Here is a 21,786-nt window from a genome sequence, read left to right on the forward strand (position 1 = left end):
TGTTCAATTTCACTGCATATGTTAAATGTGTATGTTTTAATTTCTTGTTTTCATATCCTGTTGATGTTTGTTCTGTTAACTGTTATCCATTGTTAATTGTTACTTTGTTCTGTTAATGTTCAGTTTTAATTTCCAATCAATTCCTGTTTAATGTGTTCCTGTTTAATTTTAATTTGTCATGTTAGTGCCATGTCTAGCTCAACTGTTATGTTTAATTTGCTGTTAGTTTGATGGAATGCTAGGCTAGTTACCTTTGAAGCATTGAACTGATTGAGTAATGGAAGAAATCAGTGCTCATAGCAAGCTGATTATCTTGCCATTCCTTTTGTATGCTTAGGATGCAATGTGCTGATTGTGCAATGGAAGAAATCAGTGCTCATAGCAAGCTGATTATCTTGCCATTCCATTTTTGTTTGCCTGTATTCTTGCCTTAGCCTTGCTCTGTTAGTTTCACTATCACCCTTGCCCTTGGCCTTAGGCCTTGGTTCATCTTGCTTTGTTCTTTGTTTCTGCCACTGTTTTACTTTCACTTCCATGTTCATTATGTTTGCTGTTTTCTTCCTTGCTTGTGCTATTGCTGCTACTTCTTTTCTTGTTACTTCCCTTGGCTTGCTGCAACTCTGTTGCTTCTCTTATTCCACTGCCCTGCAACTCTGTTGCTTCTCTGTTTTCTTCCCCTCCCCTGCTGCTGCTGCTGCTGCAACTGAGCTTGGCTCATAACAATCCCAAAAGCCCAAGCTCAGTTCTAAGCCCACTGTCTATTGTTTGTACAACTGAGCCCAAGCCTAAGTTTAAGGCCAAAGCCTAGTGTACTGATAGGCTTAACCCAAAAGCCTGAACTCAATCAAAGGCCAAAGCCCATTTACACTTCAAAGACCAACTGAGCCCAAGCTCAGTTCATTTTATTATTATCAAACCCATTAGTACTCAAAGCCCAATTTAAGCCAAAAGGCTTCATAGCCCAATAGCAACTAGAACCTAAAATAGCTAGAAACAACAAAACACTCCCGATCTCTGTGGATCGACCCGTACTTGCACGAGCTACAACCGACGACCGTGCACTTGCGGTATTACTGTAGGCCCCCGTTTTTATTGCGCTTAATTTTATACATATCTCCGGGCCCACCAAGTTTTTGGTCGGGGATCATTTTTAGGACCTTTTAGAAGCCTACCAGCAGGGTGAAAGGAACTCACGAGTTCCCTAACCTACAAATATAACTTTCACCCTTGTTTAGGATAAATTCCTAGTTTAGGAAGGAGTATTGCTTTGAGCAGTATTCTTAGTTTAGGTAATACACCTAGAAAGGGAATTAGTCCTACAAAAGGAAATATATTCCTAAGAGGTTTGGGAAACCAAACCAAGCCTATAAATAGGGATGTTTAGCTCATAACTAAACACATCTAGTTAGTGTGTTCTTGATATAGACGCACCTACACAGATTTTAGGCACAAAAAAACCTAGCAAACAGTTTAAGCTTGATCCACTGTTTAGAGAAGATTGTGAGCGTAACAAAGAGAGAATTGTAATCGTTTTCTTGTTCATAATCTAGAGAAGATATTTTCTTCGAATTACTACTTGTGTTCTGTGTTCCTCTAAGGTTCTCGTCTATTATTATTCTGAATTCCGCCTTTATAGTAATATCTACCAAGGTACAGAGATCACACGTATCACCCACAGATAAACCTAAAAGTTTTGTTCTGTCTTTTGATAAAAATCAAGGTGAACAAGAAACAATTGATCAACCGGACTTATATTCCCGAAGAACAGCCTAGTATTATCAATCACCTCACAATAATCTAAATCGTATGGTAGCGAAACTAGATATTGTGGAATCACAAACGATGAGACGAAGATGTTTGTGATTTCTTTTTATCTTGCCCTATCGGAGATATATTCTCAAGTTAATTATTCAATTGAACTCGTACGATAGAAAATGGCAAGATCAGATCGCTCAACTACAAGAGAAGTAGTTTCGTCTGGCTTCACAATCCAAATGAAGTCTTTCAGTCGTTAATCGACAGGGTCTCGAGAAGAAACCTACGATTAAAGGAGAATCGACTCTAGAAAACCAACTAGTATCACACAGGAGGTGTGGGGATTAGTTTTGCACAGTTTCTAGACGTCTCCTCAATAGTTTTCAAATCAGGGTTTGGAATCTAAGTTACCTTGGTAACAAAGTATTCAATAATCACTGTTAGATGAAAAACTTGATTTATCCAAGCTAATATCTTTCAACCGTTAGATCGAAACTTAGCTTGTCACACACAAATGAAATGTTTTCATTTAGGTTTGAGTAACCGTACCTAAATGTGTACATTGGTTGGTTCACAAATGGTTGACCGATGGTTACCATATGAGTGCTTTCATATTAACTGTGTTCATCTTTCTCATAACTAGTTCAAATGGCTTATAAGAACTAGTTCAAGAGTTGTTCAATTGCTTAGGTCTTTATACATAGACACAATTGAAACAAAATCGGTTTGATTCATTTGAATCAACTCATGAATAATATACCCACGGTTTGCAAAGATTGCATTCCTTATAATTTATTGTTTTAAGTCCATGAACTACCGACAGAAATAACTAGCTTGGGTATGCGTACCTTAGATACCAGATTTGGAGTTGGTTTTAGTTTCCAAACTCAGCAGACTTTTTCGGGTGAAAAAGTTCCGCCAGTACGCGTACGGGTACGCGTACCTAAGGTGACTGGTTTTTGAGTTCGTAAAGTTCAAACTTAGCAGAATTTCACGGACGTGAATTTCTGCCAGTACGTGTACGGGTACGCGTACCCAACCTGTCTCCTTCACCAATACCGCATGCACACATATGCACGCACTTGGTTTCCGGCACATGGATTTATACACTAATGTGCGAATACACTATATGGTTACATCCATAGGTGGTTACAGATTCTCAAATCTACATTTCAATTGTTGAAACATTCTGCCATAATGTTATAACCGTCGTTAGACATAAAGAATCGACGATCGTCATCAAAGCTATTTTCAAGATTGAAACGTCATCATGACTTTCGTCGCAGGTAAAGATGAAGATGGTTAAAGCAAAATCTTACCAACATGTATTTCGAGAAAAAGATAGGCGAGTAAACTCGGCTCGAAATAGCAAATGTGTATGTATGAAAACTATCATAGTTATACGACTTTTGTCTCAAGAGTAGGAGATAGAGTAGATATACTTTTGAGTGACAAGATGAGTTCAAGTCTCCACATACCTTTTGGTCGGATGAAGTTCCACTGGTTCCTTGAGTAGTTCTTCGTCTTTGCAAGATAATCGCCATGGAGTCTGGAGCTCAACTATTCCAAACTATCCTAGACCAAGACTTAGTCATAAGTATACTAGAAATCAAGACATATAGTTTTAATCACTAATATTGACAAACATGCTTGAGATACGCATGCGAGTTCGACCGAGCAATGCTCTAATAATCTCCCCCTTTGTCAATTTTAGTGACAAAACTATCAATACATATGGATTACAAAATAAAACTTTGTAGCTTCTCGTCCACATGCTTGATCTCCTTGGTGCTTCAACGTTACTTGAAAACTTCGTCTTTTCCAAGTACTTCCATGATTCCATAGATGTTCAATTCAGCATCATAGTTTTTGAAGTTCCGTAGCCATAACAATGAGAAAATAAAAGCTCTCGATCATTGTTATACAGTGTCATAATATTATTACACAACATCAAAGTTCTCATATCACAACTTCGACAACAATAGTATGGTGATATGTATCACTCCCCCTTAGTCAATAATTTTGTCTCAACATGAAAACCGCTCCCCCTTACATAATGACCCGTAAAGCATGTAAATCATATGTATTTGTAGTGTGAACTACACATTAATTCTCCCCCTTTTTGTCAATAAAATTGGCAAAGGTACGAAAACGGGATCCTAATGAAATTTTCACGAAGACGCTTCAAGACCAAATAAAAGTACATATCAACTAGTTTAGATGCAATCATAAAGCTGAGGATAAATGCATTCATCAAGAAGTTTATAAAGATACAAGATAACCCCTAAATAATTCCACAGCCGCACTCCCCACAAAGATGTGGAAATTAAGCGCAAGTTCAAAAGAACTCTCCCCCATTTGATGTCATTCCCAAGAGAACAACAAGAGCGAGCTTACTTTTACAAGAAAAGAAGGATTTTATTGGACACCAAAAACCATAAAGAAATGATTTTCTATATCCAAAATTCTCAATTAAACTAACCACAAGAGAACCCATGATTCATTTAATCGGAATACACAACCAAAATAACCACAAACGAATCTATGATTAATCTAGTTGGAAATGCTCGACATAAGAGAGCTTACGTAGATACGACTAAGTTCACCATAAAAGAATGATTAACTCAATCGTCTTATGCTCAACACAAGAAAAACTTATGGAGCATTGCAGTATACACATAAAATATGGATCAGGGAATAATCAATACTGCGGCATATACACGAATTCATTCTATTTTACATCAATATTTGCATAATGATGTACAATAGACATAATCCTTATAAACAAAAGATTTTAACCTATCTTCCATCAATAATTGACATAATAGGCTTAACTTTTGTTTGTCAAAAGTTCATCGATCTTGTATCAATACTCGCATATCGACATATAAAAGAGATAACTTTTGACATTATATGGGACAATAATAGTTCACGGACGCAAACACACATATCCCATAACATATTGCAATATATAAAACCATAAAGATTAATACTGCAAAAATCATCTTCCAAACAATTTTTAGAATTTAAATAAATAAACCTAAAAAATAAAGATGAAAAAACGATGGACATAGCTATGTGTACTCACAATAATGGCTATTCCAAAATCTAGTTATTCTTCCTAAAATATAAGAAATAAATTCTCATAAGAAGACTTTCTAGACATTATTTTACTTACTTTCAGAATTCTTCTCGTAATCCCTATAATCTTCAAGCTAATCTTCAATCAGATTAATCCTTCATTCGAGGTTTTCAATCTTCTCTTCCAATCTTTTAGAAGATAGAACCAGTTCGTTTTTAAAGTACTCACTTGTTATAACACGAGATTCATGGTTAAAGAGAGCTTTTCAAACTGGGATAAAGAATTTCCATCAAAAGAACCATCTCGTTTGTCGGAGCACATCTCATTATCAGATGAGTCAAAGCGAATCTTCTTAGATGGAAATAGAATAGTCCACACATCACTTTCTTTGCTTGAAAGACTGGATGAAGACATGATAGAAGAGAGAAATGAAATTCTCAATCTCTGGGAAAAAAAAACTTCTTAAAAGGAGGAAGATATTCTGAGAAGATCTTTTGACTGAAACCCTAGGCCAAGGGTAGGTAAGGATAACAACGTTTATGAACATTCATCGAAAATACTATTAATCAAACCCAAGAGACTAAGAATAGATATACAACCCTCTCAATAGGATATGGTCCTTTTTTAAAAATATGGTACAAGAACCATCTCTTATTCTTATTACAGAATAAGCTTCTTCCTATCCAGACCAGGATCGGAAGGTCTTCATCTCAAAGATGTACTTTGATTTTGTTCTGCCTTTGAAAGAACAGAATTAAGCATTTTATCCATTCTTCTTAGAACTGTTTGGAGTGTTCTGTTTATTGATTTTAGTGATCTATGAGTATCCTTGGAATTCTCTTCTGTACTATTAATAGTACTTATGGATGATTTCTTTTTCCTTTTTGATAAACGTTTTTCGATAGATGAAACAATTTCTTGATTTCTTGTGCTCAGATTATCTCGAGGATCCTGTTTTTCACACAAGGTGTCAAATTTTTTTGAAATGCCCTTGTGATTTTCTATATCATTCCTTTCGTTGGATATAGAATCAGGTGTAATTTGCTGACAGGGAATAATCGAGGGATGATATTTATCATAAGAATCACGATTGCGAATTGCAATTTCTTGTCTTAGAACAACCAGTTGATCTTCCATAAGTTCAATCCTTTTCATTAGACTTTCTTCCTTTGAATTGATATGATTCAGTGATTCGGAGAGGATTGGACCGTTTGGAGGACAAATGTGATTGTCAGCAAAGAGGTTAATGGAACTTGTACATACTTCTTCCTCGGGACAATAGTCAAGAGTATCCATTCAAGCCTTTTTTAATTCATTAACCTTCTCATCAGAATCTTTTGAAGTATGAACACTTCTGAAGCACTTTAAACAAGACTTATTTTTATAATTCTTTTGATCTTTATTAGTCTCCTTATTGATTGAGTTATCTTTCTTATGAGACTTTCTTTTGCTCTGTCTGAGTGTCTTTTTCAACTGTTCTATGAATAATAAAAGAGATGAATTAAAGTTATTCTCATTTTCTTCAATCATTTTTGAGCGACGAGATTTCTTATCAGTTGTAGTAACAGAGTTTACTACCAATTGATGTTTCTCTGGCTATTTTAATTCAAGATAAAAGATCTTTAACTTTCCGACCAGAGTATTTCTGGAAAGTGTATCAAGGTTATTTCCCTCAACGATGGCATGCTTCTTAGAATCGTATCTAGATGGCAGCGATCTGAGAATTTTCATCACAATGTCCTTTTCAGGAATAGTCTACCCAATGCAAAAGATGCATTAACAATTTCAGAACTTTGTGATTAAACTCATCAAATGAATCCTCATCTGCCATACGAAGGTTTTCCCACTCGGAATTAAGGTTTTGAAGCCTAGCTTCCTTTTCACTAGTATTTCCTTCGAATACGGTTTCTAAGCTATCCCACGCATCTTTAGACCTAGTGAAATTTGACACATGGTGCTGAAGATTTGGGGTAATGGCATGTATGATGGCATTCAAACCGTCGGAGTTTTGCTTTGCAGCAAGTATCTCAGCAGCATCGTATTCGCAAATATTTTTTGGAACATTAACGTTACCTACTGCAATAACGGGAGCATCATAGCCATTAAAAACATATACCCATGACTGAAAATCACGCACTTGAAGAAACGCTCGCATATCAATTCTCCACCATAAGTAATTAGAGCCATCGAAGACTGGTGGTACGTTAATAAAGATAGCACCTCTGTCCATAGAGTCAGATCGCTACAAACATATACTTTTGAGGTCTTGAACGTGTTTGCCTGCTCTGATACCAATTGAAAAAGCGGGGGTCTAACAACCACACCCAATATTTCAATTAGAAATCTGTATGGACTAACTCCAATATACTTTCTAGAGAATCAACTAGACAATCAGACTCAATCTAGGTAAAAGTATATCGAGAAGTTAATATCTCTCTCACTTGATTTGATCTTTACTCAGGCAAATAGAAATCTGTGAGTCTTTATCAAATACAAGGAATAAACTTGGATGGTACCAAAGACCAATATCCAAGGATCAATCAAAATCCAATCAACAACCAAAGGTTGGATTTCACTATTGATCAATACAACGCACAACCTGTGATATTTCAATTATATAACAAAATATAATGCGGAATAGAAATAACACAGACACCAGAAATTTTGTTAACGAGGAAACCTCAAATGCAGAAAAACCCCGGGACCTAGTCCAGATTGAACACCACACTGTATTAAGCCGCTACAAACACTAGCCTACTACAAACTAATTTCCGTCTGGACTGTAGTTGAACCCTAATCAATCTCACACTGATTTAAGGTACAGTTGCGCTCCTTACGTCTCTAATCCCAACAGGATACTACGCACTTGATTCCCTTAGCTGATCTCACCCACAACCAAGAGTTGCTACGACCCAAAGTCGAAGACTTTAATAAACAAATTTGTATCACACAGAAAAGTCTACAAGGATAGATAAATCTGTCTCCCACGGATAAACCTAAAAGTTTTGTTCTGTCTTTTGATAAAAATCAAGGTGAACAAGAACAAATTGATAAACCGGACTTATATTCCCGAAGAACAGCCTAGTATTATCAATCACCTCACAATAATCTAAATCGTACGGTAGCGAAACTAGATATTGTGGAATCACAATCGATGAGACGAAGATGTTTGTGATTTCTTTTTATCTTGCCCTATGGGAGATATAATCTCAAGTCAATTATTCAATTGAACTTGTACGATAGAAAATGGCAAGATCAGGTCGCTCAACTACAAGAGAAGTAGTTTCGTCTGGCTTCACAATCCCAATGAAGTATTTCAGTTGTTAATCGACAGGGTCTCGAGAAGAAACCTACGATTAAAGGAGAATCGTCTCTAGCAAACCAGCTAGTATCATATAGGAGGTGTGGGGATTAGTTTTGCACAGTTGCTAGACGTCGCCTTATATAGTTTTCAAATCAGGGTTTGCAATCTAAGTTACCTTGGTAACAAAGCATTCAATAATCACTGTTAGATGAAAAACTTGATTTATCCAAGCTAATATCTTTCAACCGTTAGATCGAAACTTAGCTTGTCACACACAAATGAAATGTATTCATTTAGGTTTGAGTAACCGTACCTAAACGTGTACATTGGTTGGTTCACAAATGGTTGACCAATGGTTAGCCATATGAGTGCTTTCATATTAACCGTGTTCATCTTTCTCATAACTAGGTCAAATGGCTCATAAGAACTAGTTCAAGAGTTTTTCAATTGCTTAGGTCTTTATACATAGACACAATTGAAATAAAATCGGTTTGATTCATTTGAATCAACTCATGAATAATATACCCACGGTTTGCAAAGATTGCATTCCTTATAATTTATTGTTTTAAGTCCATTAACTACCGATTTGAGAAATAACTAGCTTGGGTATGCGTACCTTAGCTACCGGATTTTGAGTTGGTTTTAGTTTCCAAACTCAGCAGACTTTTTCGAGTGAAAAAGTTCTGCCAGTACGCGTATGGGTACGCGTACCTAAAGTGATTGGTTTTTGAGTTCGTAAACTTCAAACTCAGCAGAATTTCACGGACGTGAATTTCCGCCAGTATGCGTACCCAACATGTCTCCTTCATCAATACCGCATGCACACATATGCACGCACTTGGTTTCCGACACATGGATTTATACACTAATGTGCGAACACACTATATGCTTACATCCATAGGTGGTTACATATTTTCAACTCTACATTTCAATCGTTGAAACATTCTTCTATAATGTTATAATAATCGTTAGACATAAAGAATCGACTATTGTCATCAAAGCTATTTTCAAGATTGAAACGTGATCATGACTTTCGTCACGGGTAAAGATGAAGATGGTTAAAGCAAAAGCTTACCAACACGTATTTCGAGAAAAAGATAGGCGAGTAAACTCGGCTCGAAATAACAAATGTGTATGTATGAAAACTATCATACTTATACGACTTTTGTCTCAAGAGTAGGATATAGAGTAGATAGACTTTTGAGTCACAAGATGAGTTCAAGTCTCCACATACCTTTTGGTCGGATGAAGTTCCACAGGTTCCTTGAGTAATTCTTCGTCTTTGCAAGATAATCGCCATGGAGTTTGGAGCTCAATTATTCCTAACTATCCTAGACCGAGACTTAGTCATAAGTATACTAGAAATTAAGACATATAATTTTGATCACTAATATTGACAAACATGCTTGAGATAGTAACGCATGCGAGTTCGACCGAGCAATGCTCTAACACTTACCAAAGTGCATTTGTACCTCAGAGATCGATTCAAGATAATATAGCGATAGCGGGAGAACTTTTTCACTACATCAGAACCTCCCCCTTAACTAAAGACCCAAAAATTGGGCATAAATTAGATATCCAGAAGGTCTATGACAGTCTGGATTGGGGATTCGTGAAGAGAACTTTTATAGAACTTGGCTTTCCAGAACAGTTTACCAAATATATCATGCTATGTATTTTCATAGTCACGTACTCCATCAACGTCAATGGAACCCCACATGGCTATATTTCATCTTCTCAAGGAATAAGACAAGGAGACCCGCTATCACCTTATGTCTTTATTATCTGTGCGGAGATCCTTTCAACAAACCTGGCACACCTGGAACACACAAACAACATTTCAGAACTGAGCATCTCCAAGAAAGCACCACCAATACTTCATTTAATGTATGTTGATGACCTGCTACTAACGTTCAAAGCTTCCGGACAGAGTTGTACTCAACTCAAAAAACTACTCGATGCCTATTCCGACTCAGCTGGATAACATATCAACACCAGTAAATCTAATATAATTCATCATCCACGACTTGATTCCACTGTCATCGGTGAAATCCAAAGCGTTTTCGACGTGCTGGTGACATCAACACCACCATTGTACTTGAGAGTTTAATTCAAAAGTAGATATTTCCCGGCCACTCCTACAACGAATGGCTCGTAAAGCGAAAGGTTGGAAAACAAAATGCCTTAATCAAAAAGGAAGGTTAGTACTCATTAAAACCTCTCTATTACCTACTGCAAACCACATTATGCAGACAAACCTTTTACCGGTGCAAGTTCATAAGGAAATAGACAAAATTATTAGGAATTTTTTCTGGGGCCATGATGCATCTATCAAAAAACTGCATCCTAAGGGATGGGATAAACTATCGAAGCCCATAGCTGAAGGGGGATTTGGAATTTGGAAAAGCTTAGACCACAACAAAGCACTATTACTCAAACGAGTTTGGGAAATTCATGATCAGCCTGACTCGATTTATACATCAATGTGCAGAAAAAAATATTTCAACAATGAACCTTTTCTCCAATCAAACCGACCCCTCCCAAACTCGGCTAGCCCACTTTGGAAACAACTCAATTCCCTTCTTCCTTGTATCTCACCCCATATTTTCCACCAAATAGGCACAGGAAATTCAATCCTGACCAACCCAAATTGGATTCCGGACCACCCACCTTTAACCCAAAACCAGTGCTAAAATTTTCCTTTAGTATCTGATCTTATAGACTCAAGTTCAAACTCTTGGATCCATGAACGATTGTCACAATTACCACAATCGGCTATGCTCAGGATCGTTAACATTCATCTTCCGCAAGATGGTCCACCAGACAAAATTATTTGTCCTTACACAAAATCTTGGAAATACATAGTTAGCTCCGGGTACCGTATGCCCACTCAACAGTCCACTGCAAACCCTCCCATAAATCAGCTACAACCCTCAAATCACATCTGGACACTAAAATGCCCCAAAAAAATACAATTTTTTTTGTGGAAAACTATTAATGAAGGCTTACCTACCTTCACTCTATTATATAAAATTCACCTTACTACCTCCGGCCTATGTCTTAGATGTAATTTATCTCCAGAAACAGCTGAACATATCCTTCTCATTTGCCAATTCGCCAGAGAAGCTTGGAACCTTCTCTTCAACCATCATGAAGCAGACCCTGCCTTTGAACACCAAAGACCTCAACCGTTCACTCCATCAACCAACTACTACAGCTCAAACAATCTACAACCGCAACAACCTCCTTTTGCTTCATCTTGTGGGCACTTTGGTTGGCCAGGAATGAGCTGGTTTATGGAAGAAAACATAAACCGCCTTCCGATATAGTCAAACTAGCAAACCACATGCACCAAGGATACAATTGGGCATATTCAGTGTTACCTCCACCCCTTCCAGGCATAAATGCTACAACACCTGCCACTTCATCACTCCGGATGACAAGAAGTATTCAGGTTGGATGAAAACCGCCAGAACCGCTTTGGATCAAAATCAACACTGATGGAGCTGCCCGCGGACATCCGGAACCCCCGGGTGGCGGTTTTATTTGCAGAGACTCGACAACCTCAGTTATTGTTGCACTGGCCCAACCGTTAGGGATCACAACAGCGCTACTAGAAGAGATATGGGCTCTCCTAATGGCTCTAAGAACGGTCACACTGTACCAATGGACTAAAATCTACATTGAATCAGATCCGCAGACATTAGTTCATTTCATCAAGAAAATGGCTGATCCTCCATGGTACCTGAGAGACATGATTGCTGAGATCACCAAAAGACTGGAAGAAATTCCCTACAAAAAATTTCACAATTACAGGGAAGCAAATCAGGCAGCGGACCCTCTTGCTAATCATGCGACAGATAATAGTCAACAGGGAGTATTGCACACTAAAATATGGGAATACATGTGCCCGGTTTTTTGAAACAAATTGTATTAAATGACACCAGGAGAGCAACATTCCCACGTGTAATTCCACTTTAACTCTATTGATCAAATCCTTGCTTCAAAAAAATAAATAAAAAATAACACCTATATCCTTTGTGTTTTTGGCTACATACACAATAAAGATTAATTAGGACCGGCTCAGTACAAACACATAAAAAAAAAAGGCATATTTTTTTTTGAAACGAGATACTGAAAGGAGATTTTATCTTAGCTGGAAGCATATTGATAAAATACGAAGCAGTAAAAAGGAATCGATAAATTCTTTAGGCATAGGAGCTTGAACAACAATAGTAATTACCTAACTCTATGCTGTGCCGATATCTTCTGTCGGCAATTTCATTCCGTTCAAGGGTATGTTCTAAAGCACCAGCACACGCTGAAATACTTCACAACATCAGAAATTGATTCTCATTCATACTCTTAAATCTTCAGATTAATAAAGCACACCCCAAACCATCATTCATTAACTTCATAGGATAAACCAAGTGAAAAATAATACATGCAACTCTACTAATTGAAAAAATAACAATAAATGCAACTCTACCAGCATTAGATTTGGCTGGAGGACAGGTATGTTGGTGGACGCCGGCGGACATGTGGATAGTAACTTTTTTTTCTTTAAAAGCATAAATGGCGAGGAAACATCATCAGATACTCTTAAATATCCTTTGGACTCACTAAGTTTTTTGTTTTGTTTTGTTTTTTGATGGACACTAAATAAAAAATATTAAATCATCTTTTATATATCTAGAAACATACAAACAAACTGTATATTGTTGTTGATCGGTAGTCAGCCCAACTGGCCATTCTTGAACTTCTACATTGCTATCAGAGGTTAATATTAATATCCCTTGATCATGGCATTGAAGCTCTTCTTTTTTGGAAATGGCTAGTCATCTTTATCATCTTCATCCTCATCATAGTTGAAAGGAAGAGGCACTTTTGTGAATGCACGAAACTTCCCGACATTGTTTACGTGTTCATTCTCTATCCTAATAATCATTAAAAACCATATCATTAGTAAAATTAGAATCACTAAACATAGTTAAAAATTTGAACCTATTGGCAGTATAAACTGCAATGCATGCAGAACATAAAAGCCAGCAAAAAGAAAACATAGTTGTCATCGGCAACATAGTAAGTGGCATGACTTATGGAAACACCAAAATAATACCTGAAGAAATTCCATACACCGCGACGAATGATCTCCAGGCATGCAACAACAGTAACCATAGCTTCCTTGTGTAAAAAAGGTAATTGAATGTTCAACACTGTCTGTAGCCAGGCAAATCTCAAAAACACATCTGATACCTGCAACCAAATACAAGAACTTATGTTTATCTCATATCAAGTGCTAGAATTAATCGTACACATCCATTATGTTGAAGTTTTTATTCTAATCACTAGAGAATCTATATTACCATGGCTGCAAAGTAGACACTCTTGTATGATACTAGAAGTTTGTCTCTCAACCAAGGGTTTTTCGAGTTTTTCCGTAGTAGTCCCCAGTCCAAGACAAGATCCCAATATATAGCCACAATAGTTGCAACAGTTGAGCAGATCCAAGCCAGTACCCACAATGCTGTTGTATTGTGCTTACTGTAAGCTGTTGTCATAAGAATGGCCAGAACAATACTTAAGTATTTGAACCCGTTATATCCTTGTGTCTGGTCTTTCTCTTCAAAGTATCGTCGAAAACACTACACCACAAAAATCCGAGTTGTCATAAGGGTATGTATGTGGTCTCATTTATACATTTCTTTCATACCAGCCGAGGAGATAAGGGTAGCAACAATAATTAGTCTAGTTAAAGTAGCTTTCTAATTTGTTTCATAATTTAAATTTTAGCTTAGCTGAAACTGAAAGAAGGTACAAACCTGTAATGCACGTAACCAAAACGGAAAAGCACCTAACATGATATAGAATGAGTTGTAAACGTTGTTTGTTTTGCAGCTGGTTTCCCTCGTTTTATAGTCACCCGAAGCATAGTAACAGATGTAGAACGCAACGTTTCTAAGAGCTTGACCCTGAAACAATAGACAATCCTGGTTAACTAGTTGTTTTAACTAAGAGACAGAAATGTACGCACACATGCCAGAAAAAGTTGTGTGAGAGGTAGCGAACCTGGCTACTCATCTGATCTGCTAACATAAAATCTGATAGACTGACCTATTCAATCAGTGGGGAATAAAAAGAAGAGTAAACCATTAATTAAACTTAATTATTAATGCTCCTTTTCTCCAATGCTGATGTTTTACAAATTAATAGAAATTTCCTTCCTTCTTTACCTTGTAGAGAGGAGCACTAAGACAATGGAGCGTGGTTCTTAACAGAAAGATACGACTAGAGCGAAATACAATGTCAAACGGACAAAATGTTATCAGTATTACAGCCTGCAATGATCAATCAAGAAGTTAAAACTTTGTAATGAATAAGGTATCGATAAACAAATGGAATCAAATCAATATATAAAGTGATGGTCAGGTAATATAATATCTTACAGAAACTAATGCTAGAGGAAGTAGCTCCTTGAGCGGTTTGTACTTGGTTGCTGTGTGATCTATTTCCAGGTTTAGGTTGGCAAGTACACTGGCAAGTGAAACTGTTGCAAGAATTGTACTTAGTAGAAAGACTTCCCTGTATCCCAACTCCGTTCCTTGTTTGAATTCAAATATAAATGGATAATTGACTCGGTAACGCCTCCAAAAGTATATATTTGCTGAATACAAGAGCATATGTAGAACTAGAAATCCGAACAAACTGCAGGTAGATTTCAAACAAAATGAGTTGTTAAATGCAAACATTCTTTTCCAGTACTTCTTTAATACTAAGTAGATGTCCACTTTGACGGCTCACCTATAGAGAGGAAACATGGTATCCATGTACTGAGTAAAGCTCTGCTTCTTAAAGATTTTGCCGACGTTTATGACCAAAATAAGGCATATCAGAAGTGATATTGTACAACCGAAAAAGAAACCTGAAATAAAAACGAAATTAAGATTAGAAATTCACACTTCAACTGTAAGCGACCTCTGTCCCTAAAGGCAAATGGGTAATTAGAGTTGAACCATTTTTACCTGAGGAAAATGTTGTGGAGTGTCTTTCTTTCTTCTTTTTGGATCTCAAGATGTGCATGCCCTTACCGCGGTTTGACTTAGAGAAATGTTTGATGAATGAAGACTCTACTCTGTCCATGAGCCTAGAAACCTGTGATTTGTGTTCAACAAACAGAGTCCTTCAATAAGTCTAATATAATTCTAGTGCTAGTGTTAAGAGATTTTTATGGATATATACGAGAGAAAAGCTTACATCGTCAGAGCTGCCGATGTAGGAGTTATCCACCATGTTCAAGTATATTTTCGATGCATGCCGTGAAGTTATCTATAACAGAATCATACTAATCAATTTCATATATTCAGACTTATCGAGAATTTCTCTTGTTTGCTTGAAGGATTAGGGGGAAAAAACATACCTTGTCATATCTCTTCATGGTCTTCGAAAATGCTAAGAGGTTCAGATAACTATAATTTTTCAGAAGTTGAAGTTTGTGATAGAAATTAACAAATGCAGACTTAAGTTGTTCTTCAACTATCTTTAGATTTCGTCTGTTGAAACGCAATCCTTCATTATTATTTCTGTTCTTACTGATTATTGCTTTGATAGTCGAAACCGGAGTTTCGATTTTATTGATCGTAACACTGTTCAGGATTTCGTTTATAGACGCGTCAGGTTCTCCATTTACACCCGTTTCTTGTTTATTAGATTGATCACCATTCGCACAATCGTTTTCGCTTAGCTCACTTTCTTCTGATCGGTTTCCACGGTTGCTAACGCTTTGTTCATTGCTTTCTTCAATTGCATCCATATGCGCCAGTTCTACATGTTTGTAATAAACAAATGAAAAACGTTTTTCATATAAGAGGTCTCGTCGTTCATTGCTTTCTTAAATAGCCAGACCGTAGGTTTTAACCTCCAGAAAGATGAGGTCGGGACTTCGACAAAGAGCTAGACCATCAAAGAAGTCATTTTCATAAAAGTTCTTATCAAATAATTACCAGTCACAATTATTTCATAAAATTTTTATTGACATAATTGAAAAGTTCAAATTACTTTTTATGGGGTGGTCTTCGTCGTGTAACGACTAATGAGTTTTTTTTTTCCTGTCCGGATTCAGTATCCGTAATCTGGCGAAAATGATTGCATTTCTGGAGCCTGTAATCCTATTTATCCTATAACTGGAGTTACTGGACGCAGTTAATAAACTGTTAGCCATAACCAACTGGGTGAGCAAAGTAGCAAACTTGTGAATCAAGAAAAAAATCAAAAAGTCAAAACAAAAACGTGCACCAGACACATGCTGATACTGTGCTGTGGTAAAATAAAAAAGAACTTCGTTGCACGTCGCAACACCCCAACGGAAAATTCAGATCGTTGGGTTTCAAATGACTTAACTGACAACCTTGAGGTATTGGTCGGAATTTGCACAAAGCCACTCAATTGGCCACTACATCCGCAGGCCCTGAGATGAGAACCGTAATACAGAAAACTAGGAGTCTTGTTTGTTTTTGTTTTTTCTTGGAAGCATGAGTCTGGTTTGTTTATGGAACTAGGCCTTTAAGTCTTTAGATTTCAAAAGGCCGGAGCTCTATACTAATTGGTGAGCAGCGAGCACATACGCACACTATACGAAGGCACGAAGAAGAAGTAGTAACAAGGTATAGGATATCGTACCAGTTTTACTGGAGGCTGGTGAAAGGAAAGAGAAGGCGGAAGCAGATTTAGCAATTTCCCTGCAGAGCTGCTCAAACTTTCCTTGATCAGATTCAGGATGCTCGACTTTAACCCTAAAAGCAACCAAAGCATCCATTTGTTTAGTCAACACAGCAGCTTCATTCATAACCTGATCAACTTTGTCTCTATAAAAGTTATTAACTTTGTTGAATTCCTCATCAAGCCTTCTGAAGAATGCTAATTCAAATTCTCCTCCTAATTCGTCTGGCTTCAACAACTTCGTGTCAAAATTTTCATGATGAACCTCATTGGGTCCTCCATGTTCTAAGTCATGATCAGTTTGCCGGTGCGCCACACGGTGCACTAAAATGGCTGGCTCTTCATGGTGAAATATCCCATGATGATGGTGATGGTGATGGCGGTTCGTCGTAGTTGTTGTAGTAGCAGCAGAAGATAAGTTAGATGCAGAAGAGGTGACTTTAGAGGAGTTGGTGACGCTGGGGATGCTACGTGCAATTAACAGACCACTGAATGTTCTATACACTTCTGCAACTCCACCGTTATGATGATCCTCCTGATGTTGCTGTGGATTCCTGAGTTTAAAAAGTTTGAAATCTTCAAGTATGGCTTTGAGAGATGTATAGTCCATGTAAGCTGCTTGCCATTCTGGCACCATATGCGACCATAACTCTTTCTCAAACTTCATATCTCTCGCTAGATCTCTTCCTCTTCCTCCTCCCCTCTCTCTATTATATATATATATATATATCTTCCTTCAAATATATATATATAATATATATTATAAGCTGATAATGGTTTGTGACCAACATGAGAGTGACCATTAATTTTCTTCAAGTATTATGCAGAATAATTAACCGTACGGTTCGATAAGGAAAGCCCCAGATCAACGTAGAAAGAAAGTTGATAAATAAGAGTACATCTCTTTTGATTCTTCCGATATAAGCAATGAGTAGTTTGCTTTGAGCTGAGATAAGCATACGAGACAAAGGGACAAATTAACCCAAAACCGGCGTAAAACTAAGCGAAGTTGACTTTTAATGCGCATTTCACATGGGATTTATATATTTTAACAAGTAAAGTGCATTTTCCAACTTAAAATGAGAGAGATGGTCTAAAACATGCCGAGTGATCTTGCAAACAAATACAAGTGGTGGGGGACATGACAAAACTAACACGATAAAAAAGTTTACATACCAATTAAAAAGTAAACAGTATTCAAACTTCAAACAGCATATTCTAGAGCTCCAATAAGGGTTTACCGAATAAAGAAAAAACAAACTATATTAGGAAGTTGTACCAAGTCGTGCTTACATGCTAATGTTGAAAAATGAGAGTAAAACTAATCATCTGGCGAGAGAGTGACAGTGTCAATGATTTAATTTACTACTATGCCACCACCCACCACTGTCAAACTATGATAGTACATCGTCAAGACATATACATTTTTTCTAATTAGTTTGAATAATTAAAGTCTAATGCTTTTGCAAATTGCAAAGTCCTGATGGTGGGGATTCTTGAACTTAGATGATGGTAGATTCGATACGTATCTACACTAAATGCTTTTACTTCTGTATAATATATATGTGCTAGAGATATATCGGATACATCGTCTTCTGCAAGGTGTTGTTGGTAATCAGGCATTATTAGGTTGAACTAAAATCGTGTATAACTATTAGGAAAGTTATATATGGGCTCGAGACTGTTGGGTTGAGACCCATCTTCACAGTCTCCAGATTGAGACCCATCTTCAAAGTCCAATGCTTAAACTGTTATGGACAGTCCATTGTAAGGTCGAACTCTAGGGTCTAAAACTAGGGTTGTGTATCTTGTATAAGAGGCAGATTGAATGAATGAAAGACGTACGAACTATTTTGATATATGTGTTTTACAAAATCTAACATGGCATCACGAGCCAGAGTTGATTAACACGAATAAGAAAACCCTAGAACAGTAAACATGGCGGATGATGCAGAATCATCTAAAAGAGGAAAAGAGGTAGAAAACAATATGCAAAAGAAGAAACCAGAATATCATCTGGGATCAAGTGATGGACCAGGGATTATCATCACACCTATTGTATTAAAGGGAGCAAACTATGATGAATGGGCTAGAGCAGTGAGAAGATCATTGATAGCCAAACGGAAATTTGGTTTTGTTGATGGAACCGTCAAAGAACCAACAGAACCTGAGGAGTTAGAGGAGTGGATTGCAGTGCATTCAATGCTGGTTTCTTGGATCAGCAATACATTGGAGAAAAATATTAGATCAACGTTGGGGGATTATGATGATTCGAGCATGTTATGGACGCACTTGAAGAGGATATTTTGTGTTGTAAGTGGAACTCGGATCTGCCAGTTGAAAGCTGCCTTAAGCGAATGCAAACAGAAGAAGACTGAGGAGGTTGCAGTGTACTATGGGAGATTGAACAAGATATGGGATGAGATGGTGACGTACATGAAGATACCAAAGTGTAGTTGTGGCCTGTGCACGTGTAACATTGCAACACAGGTTAGTACGTTGAGAGAAGTAGATTTCTTACACTATTTTTTGATTGGATTGGATACCATGTATAGCTCCCTGCGTGAACAATTACTGGCAAGAGAACCACTGCCATCTATAGATGTGGCTTATCAAGCTGTGGTTAATTCAGAACGTCTAAAATTGGGGGAAGGAGTTGTGACGTCTCAGACACAGGACAATGTTATGGCGTTCAAAGTTCAGTCAGACCAGCGTCCATACAATAATATGTATGATCCTAACAAATTTTGCAAGCATTGTAGCCGAGAAGGGCACTCACAGGAAGGGTGTTTTCAGCTGATTGGATACCCGGAATGGTGGGGTGACAGACAAAGAGGTGGAAGAGGATATGGTCGAGGAGGCCGAACTGGTGGTAGAGCTGCTGGTAGAGGACGTGCTGGTGCCGGTTTTGTGAACAACAGAGGAGGTAGAGGACAAGACAATATACGTGCGCATAATTTGAACATCTCGGCAGCAACAGCGTCATCTCATCATGCCACTGGATCTTCAGGAGATGCATCAGGACTGACAGGCGTGACTGCAAGTCAAGTTCAGCAGGTTCTTGAATACTTAAATTCAAGAAAAATCAGTTCCCAGCTCCAAGGTAAGACAAATCAAACATCCTGGATTATAGACATAGGAGCTACAAATCATGTCACGTGTAAAAGAGATGATATGATAAATGTGAAAGATATTAGAGCATGTTCGGTGGGACTGCCAGACGGAAAATATGCTCACTCTGAGAAAATAGGAACAGTCATTCTTCCTGGTGGTTTGAGATTGGACAATGTGCTTTATGTGCCACAGATAACTTGTAACTTGATTTCTGTTACACAACTCATTGATGAGGTAGTATGTAATGTTCAATGTACTAACAATTTATGTCTTATACAGGACCGGTTGACGAGGAAGGTGATTGGAGTGGGTGAGCGACGAGGTGGACTATATATGTTCTGTGGTGTGCCTCCAGTTAAAGTGCTTACGGTGAATGAGGATACGTATGAGCTGTGGCATCAGCGATTGGGACATCCATCAGAGAAAGTGTTACAATGGTTACCAGGTCTGGGTAGAGTATTGAAGAAAAATAATGATGCGTGTGATGTTTGTCCACGTGCAAAACATCGTAGAAGTAGTTTTGCTAGTAGTTTGAGCAAATCCAGTTGTAGTTTTGATTTGGTTCATATAGATTTGTGGGGTCCTTATAAGACGTGCTCGTCATCTGGAGCACAATATTTTCTGACAATAGTAGATGATTTTTCAAGAGGTGTGTGGATTTATTTAATTCAAAGCAAAACTGAGGTTGCAACGATGTTTCTTAACTTTATTGCGCTTGTGAAACGTCAATTTGGTAAAGAAATCAAAATTGTTAGAAGTGATAATGGAACTGAATTTAATGCATTACGTGGCTATTTTAAAACTAATGGAATAGTTTTTGAGACATCCTGTGTAGGAACACCTCAACAAAATGGAAGAGTTGAGAGAAAACATCAGCACATAATGAATGTGGCAAGAGCTTTGAGGTTTCAAGCAAATTTACCGATCAGATTTTGGGGAGAATGTGCTTTGACAGCAGCGTATTTGATTAATCGAACGCCTACACCGGTTCTAAATAACAAAACTCCATATGAAGTTCTATTTGGGAAACCGGCACCATATAGTCAGTTGAAAGTATTTGGTTGCTTGTGTTATGCACATGATCAAAGTAGTAAAGGGGATAAGTTTGCAAGTCGAGGAAGAAGGTGCGTCTTTCTGGGTTATCCTTTTGGGAAGAAGGCATGGCAAGTATATGACTTAGACAAAAGACAATTTTTAGTTTCAAGGGATGTAGAGTTTCATGAACATCAGTTTCCTTACATATCTAGGGTACCTGATCAGTCAACTGAGATAGTTCAGGCTAATAATGACGTGTGTTGGAGTGATGATGAAGAAATAGTGCAGCAAGAGAACCCAGAAGATATTACTGAGAACCCAACTTACATTACTGAGGACCCGGAAGACAGTACTGCGAACCCAGAATATGTTACTGGGAACCAGGAAGGTATTACTGCGAACCCAGAAAACATTACTGGGAACCCGGAAGACATTACTGAGAACCTGGACGATGATACTGAGAACCCAGAATATATTACTGAGAACCCTGTGGTCTCGAAGGAAGTGACGGAAGCTAGTATGGGTAAAGGAAGGAGACAGAAGATTCCGTCTAGTCGGCTCAAAGGTTTTGTAACGCACACTGTACGACAAAATAGTCCATCCCATGCTCACTCTCCACAATCATCATCCTCAGGTACGCCGTATCCTTTGACGTATTATGTTAGTTGTGATAAATTCTCCACAGTTCATAAAAAGTTTCTTGCAGCAATTACTGCTGGGTCTGCGCCTAAAAATTTCAAAGAAGCCATGAAGCATTCAGGATGGCGTAAGGCAATGGCAG

At 37.7% G+C, this 21,786-nt stretch overlaps 1 protein-coding gene across 1 annotated transcript; it reads right to left on the bottom strand.

Moving 5' to 3' along the window:
- Positions 1 to 12,725: 12,725 nt before the first annotated feature.
- LOC113308687 (phosphate transporter PHO1 homolog 7-like) lies at positions 12,726 to 17,512 on the bottom strand. The gene is made up of 12 exons (XM_026557154.1): positions 16,818 to 17,512; positions 15,559 to 15,962; positions 15,396 to 15,467; positions 15,164 to 15,293; positions 14,943 to 15,063; positions 14,588 to 14,846; positions 14,375 to 14,479; positions 14,211 to 14,255; positions 13,964 to 14,113; positions 13,508 to 13,786; positions 13,261 to 13,397; positions 12,726 to 13,078 (listed from the first exon to the last, which is right to left on the bottom strand). The coding sequence occupies exons 1-12, from the start codon at positions 17,491 to 17,493 to the stop codon at positions 12,976 to 12,978; spliced, it is 2,481 nt and encodes an 826-aa protein (XP_026412939.1). The 5' UTR covers positions 17,494 to 17,512; the 3' UTR covers positions 12,726 to 12,975.
- Between the last annotated feature and the right edge of the window lie 4,274 nt (positions 17,513 to 21,786).

This window comes from Papaver somniferum, chromosome 9 (assembly GCF_003573695.1).
Source record: "Papaver somniferum cultivar HN1 chromosome 9, ASM357369v1, whole genome shotgun sequence".
NCBI classification, from domain to species: domain Eukaryota; kingdom Viridiplantae; phylum Streptophyta; class Magnoliopsida; order Ranunculales; family Papaveraceae; genus Papaver; species Papaver somniferum.

Bases quoted from the DNA above. Each gene is read 5' to 3' on its own strand.
- LOC113308687 (XM_026557154.1), bottom strand. From the start codon at position 17,493: ATGGTGCCAGAATGGCAAGCAGCTTACATGGACTATACATCTCTCAAA. The intron at 14,480-14,587 runs GTAAGATATTAT...TGATCATTGCAG, and splicing joins TTCCTCTAGCATTAGTTTCT to GCTGTAATACTGATAACATT. The intron at 13,079-13,260 runs GTATTATTTTGG...AATGATTATTAG, and splicing joins GGTGTATGGAATTTCTTCAG to GATAGAGAATGAACACGTAA.